The following is a 12820-nucleotide window of genomic DNA, read 5'->3' as shown; positions in this document are numbered from 1 at the left end:
TTATAATCTTTTTATTAAACGTAACTTAATTTAGTGAGTAAATGTGTAATTTGAGCAATTTTATTTTATATACGTATATGCCTAATTCCCGAGGCATTAGATTAGAGTAGATTCAACTGCAAACAATAAACAATGTTTAAGAAAGGATGGCAGTTTTCCCAGGGTCACAGTTAAGCATGCCATATTTTCTTTTCTTGGAAAGTTAAGGATTGGCTGTCACCGCCCACAACCATGCGCCAGCTCCTCTTTCAATTCCAATCAGTCAGAGAAACTTCCAGATATCCTGAAAAAAAGTCTTTTCTTTTAAGATAACCCCATCTCTTGCTCTATGCTTTTCTTTTCAGCTCAGAATCCCCACACCATAATATTCCATTTCATTACTAATTTAAAACTTAAAAAAACAAAAAAACAAAAAAAAAACCTCAATCAATTCGATGGAAAATTAAAGAATGATAAAAGACGAGAAATGAACCAAAAGTAATAAAAGGTCAAGAATATTGGGCCAATAAGGGTCGAGAAATAGATTCATGCTTCATCTTGCTAAAAAAGTGGAAAACAATTTAGAAAGGAAAAAGAAAAATGGAAAAACCAAGAAAAACTTTTACTTCTAGATAACAGAATCACAGAAGAAGCCCTCTAGAGAAAAAGTGGAAGGGCTTTGTTTCAGATTTTGCAGGACTTTTCCATCTTATTCTGCAGTTAATCAACTTGAATGAATCCCTGCAAATCAATAGCTCAAGGATACACTATTTTTACATCAATAACCATAATTAAAAGCTACATCATTTGTTTTCCTTAGGGTAGTTGATTCTACTTGCTGGATATATATATCACAGTTGAATATTACAGCCAACAATTCTTGTTTCCATCTGAATCAGATTCATTCATGACATCCTCAAAAGGATGGGACGATGCCGTACTGGTTATCGTACATGAAAGCTGCTGCGGTAGCAGCGGAAGAAGCCGAGTTATACATGTGGTCAACTTCGTTGTCGGTTTCACTTCTTTTGGCGAAACGGCCTTTGATCCTTGGCCTTGACTCGGCGTATGCCTTTCTCGAAGCGTAGCGGATTGTTTTCTCAAATTTTCTGTTCTTTCTCTTCTCTCTGTACCTTAGAACTCTAGCTTCTCGATCCATTCCATCGACTTGGGCCTGGGGTGGTGCTTGGTTATTGGCTGTAGCTGCCCAGATTGGTGCGCTTGGGTCACCCATGGTCCGTCCCAAAGTATATGAGATATCCGACACGGAGTTCCCATCTGGAACTACTCCTACCTCGAGCGACGATGATGAAACCTGAAAATTTTATTTGGTTTAAGGAAAAAGACCCAAGCTCGTTTTCAAGATATTGATCATATTATATAATTTAAGAAAGTGGATTGAGGTATTTACACTATGGCTTTGAGACTTTGTCTGGTAGCTGAAAGTAGGGAACTTGGATCGACAGAAATCAACATCGAAGCAATTTTCATTGTTGATCATTGAAATTGTAGCTGGTTTGGTCTGAACTGGAACTACGCTGTCCATAGCTCCGTCATGCTGTTGAAACGAATCCTGGTACTCAAAATCAATAAACGGATCCATGTCGGAGAAGAAAAAATCCCCTGTTTTGACTTGGTTAGTTTCCATGGTGAGTTTGGGATTGGGCAACAGCCAAGAACCCGTCTCTACATCTTCTTGTTGACAATTAGAACCAGTATTAGGATCAGTCGGCACAAGGAAGCTGAAAGGAGAAGATTTGACGATGGAATCAGCAGAGTCAAAGAAAGGCTGGACAGGGACACGCTCGTGGCGACGAGCCAAAGGATTAGCAGAGTGGATGTCGGAATCGCAGGCGACGCAAAGGGCAGCGGCGTCGGCCTTGCAAGTGACGGCAGCTGGGGCCTGCTCGCACACCTCACACATCCACACCCTCTCGTGACGACAAGAAACAAGCTTGTCATTAGCAGAGTGGATCCTGGAATCGCAGTTGAGGCACATAAAAGCGGAATCAGAACGACAGAAAATAGCCGCTGCCGCTGATTTACATGTGTCGCATGTCTTTGCTGCCATGCCCCAGCGTCCCGTAAGTCCCTTGACGTTGGTTGTATCGATTACCATCCTCACAAATCAAAACCAATAGATTTTTTTTTCTCCTCTTTCAGTTGCCCTCGAAAGGACTAGTATTTCCCTTTTTAGAGATTTTGGGAGTAAACGTGAAGTAGTGCCACAGTTTGCTCTTGATTTGGTTTGTTTGAATATGTTATCTGTATAGTGGGTAGAGGGGTGGGAGAGGGAATCTAGGTGCTCACAAATGAGTGAGAAATACGTGGAACGATATACACCACCAGAAAGTAGCTGTTCCAGGGAAAAAATACAGTATATTTGGAAAACTAAAAAATCAGCTAACAGAAATATTATTTAATTATGAAAATGTTGCCTGAAATATTAAATCAAAATTTTTTTTGCTTGCTTAATATTTATGATAACAAATGTCCGAATATAAAACTTGATTGTATTTTTATTAAATTCAATTTTTAATATTTTAAATGTGATTAGCTAATGTATATTTTATTCTAAAATACAACAATTTTACTATCTTTAAAATTTTTAATAGTTTTTTTCTAATTTTTACAATTTCTAACCAATTATATAATCTACTATAATTTTTACAATTTATAAATTTTTACAGTTTTATAATTTTTACAAATTTAAAATTTTCAAACATATTTTTACTTTTTTAATATATAATTTTTCATATATAATTTTTTTATTTTTGTTTATATTTTTTAAAGATTTTTAGGTTTTAATGGATTATGATATCATTGTGACATCAACTTATGGCACGTGTCAACTTGTAATTTGTTAGATATCTCAACTATTTTTTACATCTAAATGAGTGAATTGAAAATATTTGATAACATTATGGGGATTGAATTGGGAGTGCCTGATAACATTAGGGACCTGAAATGGACCAAAAATCTTTAAAGATTATAGTGAAAAAATAGTAGACTTTAGAGACTAAAGTATGCATTAAATCTTTAATTTTTATAAATATTATTATCTTAATATATAGTAGACAAAGAAATTACATTTACATCCAATAACATGCTTATTCTAAAATGGTTAGCCAAATCAACCAATTATAAGTTAATACTCAAATTCCTAATGCGATACCAATATTTATAATCATTATCTAAATTTCTAATTTCTAACCAATACCAAAATGTCTAACACGATACCAAATTTTTAACCAATACAAGAATATCTAACGAGATGCTCTGGAAAAATTAGTGCTTGGTTAGAAATTGGTTAGAAATTTTTATATACGTTAGAAATTTAAGTATCACATTGTAAATTTTAATATCGTAGAAATTTTAGTATACTCGAATATCTAACAATACCGATTAGCAATTTTGGTATGACCACAACAATTTTGGTACAAGCTAATGGGTCATTGATGGACGTTAAAATCACCAAATATAAATTCCTACACTCTAATTGAATTAAATAATAATATAGAGTAGTAGGGTCGATCCCACAGGGACTAGGACTCTTAATTTTCCTATTTATGTAACCAAATTCCTAAGTCTAGGCAGCTGTTGTGCCCGCAATCTGTGCATTGCAGAATTAAATAAATAAATAAATAAAATGGGGATTTTAGTTGATAAAGAAAATAAAAAAATAAATATAAAACAAAATAATAACAAAATTATTGTAGCAAAATAAAATTAAGGAAACTAAATTAAATCGGTGAATCAAATATATTAATGCTTAACCTCAACCTTAGTACACTCCGAAATTGAATCGATCCTTGAAAGTAGATTTTTCTTTCCAAACGGTAAGTCGGTTATAGCGATCAAGGATGCCCGAACTACCAACTTTTCCTTGTGTAGTTGGTTCCGAGACAACTTGCAAACCAACCCTTACCGATTATCTAACAATGTAACATGCGTCAGCAATTTAAGATCTCAACAGCCTTGCAATCTAGAAAAGCCCAACTCGAATTAACAGCCTTAACTGCGTGGGTCATTTAAATTCGATCGCTATCTCCCTTGATGAAATCCAACTAGCTTTTTCCAATTGAACACGTCAATTTGTTCACAAGAATTTGAACTCGGCAAATGACTGTCTCATTTTCCCAACTTATGCCAAATAATTCCAACCCAAAGCCAAACTATCCCATATTCCGGAGAGATAATGAATACCATATTGAAAGGTTTTAGTGCAGGTTCATATCTCACGATTTTCGATTGGAATGATAATCGGACTAAGGCTAAATAAGGATTTTAGTTTAACATGAAATTAATCATGCTTGCTGGATTGTGGGAATGGATTTAGATGAAATGGTGATATGTGGAAAAAAGGGAAATGACTTAAGGAGCAATTATACCAAAAGAAAGTAAAAGAAAGAAAATGGTAGTAAGCTTTGCCAATGCTACATACGTATGAAAAGGAAAGGAAAAAGGAAAAAAATATATTCAATTTAACTTCAAGTGTAAGTTCTAGTGCCTTTCCAAGCCACTAATACAAGTATTTATACACTTTTCAAGTGTTATATTTAACAGCATGATTCCTCTATGATTATGCCAACTAAAATCAAATTTTCCCTATTTATAGAATTTGACAATTTCAAAAATCTGATTTAATCAGCCACTAATTCTGCAATTTTTCTAATTCGACTCCTTTTCTTGCTTCTTGTTTTGATTTAGTCCATTTTACTTGATTTTGAATTTTGACAGTTTAGTTTTATCCCTGATAAGATTGAAGAAAAAAAATCATAAGTTCAGTAGTATTCTATTAAAAAATTAGCCAAAAATTGATACATTAAAAGCACAAAATTAACTTGCTATCAAATTCTCCCTACTTAGTCGATGCTTATCCTCAAGCATGATGCATATTTCTATACTAGAAATCATTCGTCAATTTTTTCAAAATCAAATCTCCTTCCTCAGCCAAGCGTAATACAAACAATTAGGTGAATCAAAAAAATAAGTAATTGCTAGGTTTAACTATTAAGCATTTTATAAAATCTCTAACATCATGCAAAAATCAACTACTTCACTAAATTTAGGCTTAATCAAACTTGCGAGACAAATGTATTCAATAAATTTTTCCACAAGTTTGAGACGTAGTCGAATCATTTTATGCGAAATTAGATGACAACCCAAGCACCTCACTCCGGTTACTCAATTTGACAAGTCCCCAATTGGTAGGACCTCTGCCATCGGTAGGACATTCAAGACCAACACCTGAAATATGGAAACCCTGATGACATTTCATTCGTATCCTACGAATTCCTAAGGTTCAAATCGGGCTCGATAGTTGTTGTAACATCGTTGGACTTGCATTTATTATTTACATAACAATCCACAACTTACATATAGCTCAAAAGATGGCATTAAAACATTATGCAATTACACGAACTTACCTCAATAATAAAGGCATAGAAACGGAGTTGACTAATTCGAGCTTTATCTATACCCCGACCTAAAGTCGTACGAGGTCTATCTTCATCTAAATAAATAAATTCAATCTATTTAATATCCATTCTATTCAATTCAATCCAATTTCATATTTTTGTAAAATTACACTTTTGACCCTATAATTTTGATTTCATTACAATTTAGTCCTTAAGCTCGTAAATGTAAATTCATGCAATTTCATCCCTACCCAAGCTAGCTGAATTTAGTATAGGTCCGTAGAAACTCATACAATTCATTATTTCACAATTTCCACCATGTATTTTACACATTTTACAAGGAAATCCCTATTTGACATTTTCAACAAAATTTATCAACAAAGATGCATTTCCTTCCATCAAACATCAAAAATCACGTGAACACATTCATGGAAAAAGCCTAACCTTTTAAAAATTTTGCAAATTAGTCCCTAGGATAGCTAGATTAAGCTACAATGACTTCAAAAACATAAAAATCATTAAAAACAGAATGAATTTGTACTTACATGCAAGAGGCAGAGATGACCGAATGCTCGAAGTTTTAACTATAGTGTTTTCTTAGGTCAAATTTCGGTGGAAGATGAAAAAAAAAAGATGATAGCTTTGGTTTTCATTAAATTACTAACATTTATTTATTAAATTACTTATTTAACCTTATTAATAACATATAAAAACACCTATTTAGTCTCCATATTTGTCCACTCATAGTAACAATGGTATAATTACCACATAAATCCCTTAACTAATTAATTCCATAACCATTTAGTTCCTTTAACTTATAGAACTCTAATTTTGCACCTTTTACGATTTAGTCTTTTTTACCAAATTAAACATGCAAACGTCAAATTTTCTTAACAAAATTTTTATACGACACTACTATCATACCGTAGACTTTAAAATAATATTAAAATAAATATTTTCACATTGAATTTATGGTCCCGAAACCACGGTTCCAAATTTATTGAAAACGAGCTATTACATGCTTCTCAGACTATGTATGATTATACTAAGCCTACTTTAATTAGGGCTGAATTGAGTACTGTCAAATCGACAGTTGCTGCAAACAATTTTAAGATTAAGCTAAATACAATTCAGATGGTGCATCAATATGTTAAGTTTGATGAGTTGCAAGATGAAGATCTGAATGTTCATTTGGCTAACTTTCTAGAGTTTTGCGACACATTTAAGATTAATGGAGTTACTCATGATGCCATACGCTTACGGTTGTTCCCATTTTCTTTGAGGAGTAAGGCAAAATAGTTGTTGATTTCACTTCTAGGGGGTTCTATCACGACTTGTTATTAGATGACCGAGAAGTTTGTACTGAAATATTTTCCACTGACTAAAACAACTAAGTTGATGAATGATATCATTTCTTTTGTTCAATTTGATATTTAGAATCTTTATGATAAATGTGAGATATTTAAGGATTTGTTAAGAAGGTGTCCTCACCATAGACTACTTTTGTGGCTCCAAGTTTAAACTTTTTACAATGGTTTGAACCCCTCGATTAGACAGATGATTGATGCAGCAGCTATCAGAACATTGAATAACAAAACACCTAAGGCAACTCAAGAGTTTTTTGAGGAGATGACACTGAATAATTATCAGTGACAAGTTACGAGAGTGAAAACTGCTAAGGCAACTAGAGTTTTTAATATTGATGCAGTTTTTATGTTGGCGAGTCAAGTTGAAGCTCTTGGAAAGAAAATTGATGGTTTGAGTGGGGATGATTAATTTAGAATATTCACGCTTCAAGTCTAAAATGGAGTATGAGCAAGTCGACTTTATGGGTGATAATTCCAGACCTCAAAATAACCCCTATAGTAATAGTTATAATCCAGGATGGAGGAATCATCCAAAATTTTCTTGGGGTGATCAAGGAAATCAAAGGTCATTACCCCATCTAGGTTTTCAGCAACCTTATCAGCAAGAAAAGAAACTAAACCTTGAGAAGATGTTAGCTAAATTTATTTTGATGTCCGACACTCGATTTCAAAACACGAGACAGTTTTGAGAAATGAACAAGCATCAATTTAGGGACTTAAAAATTAGATTGAACAACTTTCTAAACTGGTTTTGGAGAGACAACCAGGTAGCTTACCTAGCAACACTGAACCTAAACCAAAAGAGCATGTAAAAACAGTTACATTGAGGAGTGGGAAAGTGTTGTCTGAACCTAAAAAGAAGCTAAAAAAAGAAACTGATGAGAAAGATGATGGGGTGGCAAAATTGAAAAAAATTCAAACACCGGTGTTTAAAGAGTACAAACCACCAATTCCATCTCCAAAAAAGTTGAAGAAAGACCGCATAGACGAACAATTTGGTAAATTTCATAAACTTTTTAAACAATTACATATTAAATTACCTTTTGTTGAAGCTCTTTCGCAGATGCCCAAATATGCAAAATTTTTAAATGAGCTGTTAACAAATAAAAAGAAGTTAGAAGAGCTATCCACTGTGGAACTGAATGAGTGCTCGACCATTCTCCAAAACAAACTGCCCACTAAGCTGAAAGATCTAGGAAGTTTTACTATCCCTTGTTTTATTGGTAGTTTAAATGTTGAAAAAGAATTGGTTGATTTGGGTGCTAGTATAAATTTAATGCCTTATAAAATGTTCGAGCAACTTGGTCTCAGGGAACAAAAACCCACTAGCATGAGTATTCAATTATCTGACAGATCTATTAAATATCCTAAGGGCATTATTGAAGATTTACTTGTGAAAGTAGATAAATTCATATTCCTTGTTAATTTTGTTATACTTGAAATGGATGAGGATATTGAGGTGCCTTTAATTTTAGGTCAACCCCTTTTAGCCACTGCTAGAACTATTATTGACATGGGTAATGGTAAACTTATACTTAGGGTAGGTGATGATGAAATCATTTTTCAAATATATGATGCCTTGCAAGTTTCTAGTGAACAAGATGATTCATGTTATTTTATTAGTTCTATTGATCACGCAATTCAAGATTCATCATAGGAAATTGTTCATAGGGATACGTTGGAACTGTGTCTTGTTCAAGATGAAAAGGTCAATAGTGATAATTCTGTGGTAAGTGAAATGAAAATTGATTTGGATGCTAATGAGTCTCCACTAAGACAAAAGAGTTTGAAACCATTGAGGTAAGTAAAGAACTGAAGTTGAAACCCTCTATTGAAGAACCTCCCAAATTGAAGTTGAAGAAATTATAGAATCATTTGGAGTATCCATTCCTTGGAAATAATTATACACTACAAGTGATTATTGCTTTAGACTTAAAGCCGAATGAGAAGGATGAGTTACTGCAAGTGTTGAAGGAACACAAAAAAGATATAGCCTAAAAAATTTTTGATATTAGAGGGATCAATCCTGCTTTTTGCATCCGTAATATCTTAATGGAAAATGAGTATATGTAACACCCCTTACCCGAGATCGTTGTTGGAGTCTAGTACGAGGCGTTACCTGACATAACTTACTAGTTCGGGGCATAAAAATTTGTTTTTAAAATTAATTTGCTCACATTCAATCAATATGTCCCTAAAAAGGACCCTCGAGACCCTAAAACATGCAACAAAAATGGTTCAGGTCCAAATCGGGAACATTAAAAATTTTTGAATACTTAAATAAATCAAAATAATTTATTTCACTATTCACAATAAAACTGTCCACTTACGTGATAGTCACTAATTTAATTATAAATCGAGTTACAAAACTCAAAATTTAGATCTGTAAATTTTTACTAAAACTAGACTCATATATCTTCTTGTCATAAAATTTCCAGAGTTTTTGGGTTAGCCAAATAGTATAGTTAATTCGTTAAAATCTCCCTTGTTTTACTATCTGACGGTTTTGACCTCGATTCACTAGAAATCAATTATTTCATTGTACGGGCTTGATATGGTGCTTTCACTTGTTTTTTTTGAAAATAGACTCACTAAGGAATCTAGACATATAAATTATGACTCATAATTCTTTCTATACAATTTTTAATGATTTCCTAAAGGCAGAATAGGGGACTTCAAAAACCATTCTGACCCTGTCTCACTAAAATTCAAATATTACAAAATATAAAATTCTTTTTCCTACACCGTTTATTTCATATGAAAATAGACTCAATAAGATTTAATTTTATATCTCATTCACTCTCTAATTCCATTTCTGCTATCCTTGGTGATTTTTCAAAATCACGTCAATCCAAAAACTGTTCCATTGCAAATTTTTACTCTTTTATAATTTCTTTGTTTTAACTATCATTTAGGCATACATAACACCAAAACATGTTCTTAAATAGCTATTTCAATAGATAATCATTATCGAGTATTTACATGCTATTCATTAGCCATATCATAAGGACACACACACAAAATGACTAAGTCCCTATACATGCCATAACTTAAAATGTTTCGAATTACAAAATACCGAGAAGGTCTGTTGATAGTGTGAAACGATCTTCGACGCCCTTACGATTCCCGAATTGGCTTGGCGATACTATAAAGAAAAAGAAAATAAAGGGGGTAAGCATAAAGCTTAGTAAGTTTACAAGAAAATAAATAAAAATATTTATCAAAAATAATTATACTCATAAATTATCATCAAGTATCATGATCTTTACTTTCTTCTTTACTTACTCTTTTACTTGTTTACTTACTTTCTTATTTAAATAACTCATGATTATAACTTACTCCTCCCTTGCTGAAATTTTTTTCTCAACTGATAACTGAGATATTCTTAACTCTTATAACTCACCTGAATCTATTTATTATGCTTTTACCTGAACTTTCATGTAACATAGTCTATTTACTAGCCTGTTGGACCACTTGGAATACTAAGGATACTCGGGTCTCCTATCTGATAATAACATGCCAAAGCCATGTCCCAGACATGGTCTTACATGGGATGTTTCCTGTACTGCAAATGTCATATCCCAGATATGGTCTTACATGAGAGTTCTCATATCAGTACCCATGCTATGTCCCAGACATGGTCTTACATGGGGTCTCATCCCCCTAATGTCATGACATTTGTATCCGATACATTTCTAATGTTTCAACGGGAATTTTGAAAACTGATTCTCTATCATCTCATACTTGAGTGAATATTAAACAATTTCATGAAATAAGTACATAATTGCTGGAAAATAACAACATTAATAATAATTATTGAAATGTTGCATTTATTTACCATAAACTTACCTCGGTACAAAATACGATCAAATCTAGCAACTTAGTCCTCAACCTTTTTCTTTCCCCAGTCTAACTCCAGATTTTGTTCCTCTTGATCTATAATAGCAAATTTGGCTTATTTAATACTCACATTAATCAAAACAGTCATGGACTCGAACTTTGGTAAAATTATGATTTTGCCCCTAAACTTTTACATATTTACACTTTTCCCCAAAGCTTAGAAATTAAACTTCATCCCTTATTCTTATGTTTTATAATATGTTGAACATCTTTCCCTATGGCAACATCAAATTCCCTCTCTAACATTTACTTATGAACATTAGGTATTTTTACCGGTTGTGTCGTTTTACTCGTTTTCACTTAAAATCGCCTAGCAAAAGTTGTTTAACATAATTTCAAACTTCATATTCTACCATAAAACATCAAAATAAACACATTTCACCTATGGGTATTTTTCCAAATATGAACCCTAACATGAATTAATGGTAGAATAAGCTAAACCGAGCTACGAGGACTCCAAAAACGTAAAAAAAATTAAAAACGGGGCTTGGATGCACTTATTATGAGCTTGAGAAAGTGAAGAAACCCTAACTATGGAGTCCCTTGAAGTTTCAGCCCTTATGGAAGAAGATGAGCACATTTTGCCATCTTTTTCCCTTTTAATTCTTTTTATTACCAAATGACTAAAATGCCATTAATTAAAACTTTAGTTATTTTTATCTATGCATGCCCATTTTTGTCTATGAAAATCTAATGGTCTAATTACCATTTAAGGACCTCTACTTCAATTATGCACTTTTATTAAATCATTTATCATCTAAAGCTCATATTTTCCCACTTTTGCAATTAAACCATAATATGCAATTCAGACATGCAATCGCTGAAATTTTTTTTCGGTATTCCAACACATGCATCTAATCAATCGATAAATCATAAAAATTAATCACAATAAACTTTTCTATCTCGAATTCCTGGTTTCACAACCACTATTCCGTTTAGGCCTGATTTCGGGATGTTACATTTCTCTCCCCCTTTAGGGATTTTTGTCCCCGAAGATCTTACATGTGAAAAGAATTGGGTACTATTTTAGCATAGCCTTTTCGGGCTCCCATGTAGCCTCGTCTACCCCATGCCTATTCCATAATACTTTCACAAGTGCAATACTTTTGTTCCTTAGTTGCTTGGCCTCTCGAGCTAGAATCTTTATCGGTTCTTCACCGTAAGTCATGTTTGGCTGAATCTCAACCTTTGTCTAAGAAGTCACATGTGACGGATCTGAGCGATAATGGCGTAACATAGACACATGGAATACATCATGAATCTTCTCTAACTTAGTCGGTAACATAGACACATGGAATACATCATGAATCTTCTCACTCAGTCGTCAAAGCTAACCGATATGCTAAGGACCCAACTCTTTCAGACCTCGAACGGTCCAATAAAACGTGGACTTAGTTTGCCTTTCTTGCAAAATCTGAGAACTTTCTTCCACGGGGATACTTTCAAGAATACCCTGTCACCAACCTGAAACTCAATCTCTTTTCTTTTCAAATCTACATAGGATTTCTGTCTATTTGAAGCTGCTTTCAAACAATCTCTACTGACTTTTACTTTCTCTTCTGTTTCTTTGACTAGATCAACCCCGTAAATCTGATTTTCCTTAAGCTCTGTCCAATACAAAGACGTACGACACTTATGTCCATACAAAGCTTTATAAGGTGCCATCTTCAAACTCGACTGATAACAAATATTATAGGCAAACTCTACCAACGGCAAATATTTCTCCCAACTACCTTGAAATTCTAAAACACAACATCTGAGCATATCCTCAAGTATCTGAATAACTCTCTCTGACTGACCATCGGTCTGAGGATGGAAAGTTGTACTTGTAGAAGCCCAATTTCGCCCGAGCCCATTTACAAAATAAACAAACCATTCAGACCCAAAAAATAACTAAACCCCAAATAGCCCAAATACAAGCCCAATTACCCAAACTCATTTCCAGCAGCCCAAAACAAACAAAACAAAAATCAGAAAACCCTAACCCTAGTTGCGCCGCACCTAGGGTCTTCTGACCCTTTTGTCCACCTGCTGCTTCTGCCACCACCCACCGCCACCAACTTTGCCCACCTGCCGCTTCTGCCACCGTCCTATCACCCCACTAACCTGTAAGAAGGAAGAGCACGCAAAAACAGCAGAGAAGCAGTAACAAAC

The 12820-nt window shown here is 33.8% G+C and overlaps 1 protein-coding gene across 1 annotated transcript; it reads right to left on the bottom strand.

Annotated features, from left to right (window-relative positions):
• Positions 1 to 497: 497 nt before the first annotated feature.
• Positions 498 to 2257, bottom strand: LOC105790962 (zinc finger protein CONSTANS-LIKE 5). Its single transcript, XM_012618787.2, has 2 exons — positions 1391 to 2257; positions 498 to 1294 (listed from the first exon to the last, which is right to left on the bottom strand). The coding sequence occupies exons 1-2, from the start codon at positions 2096 to 2098 to the stop codon at positions 896 to 898; spliced, it is 1107 nt and encodes a 368-aa protein (XP_012474241.1). The 5' UTR covers positions 2099 to 2257; the 3' UTR covers positions 498 to 895.
• Positions 2258 to 12820: the final 10563 nt, after the last annotated feature.

Source organism: Gossypium raimondii, chromosome 8 (genome assembly GCF_025698545.1).
Source record: "Gossypium raimondii isolate GPD5lz chromosome 8, ASM2569854v1, whole genome shotgun sequence".
NCBI classification, from domain to species: Eukaryota; Viridiplantae; Streptophyta; class Magnoliopsida; order Malvales; family Malvaceae; genus Gossypium; species Gossypium raimondii.
The sequence above is the reverse complement of the archived record's forward strand: the minus strand, read 5'-3'. Positions and strand labels throughout refer to the sequence as shown.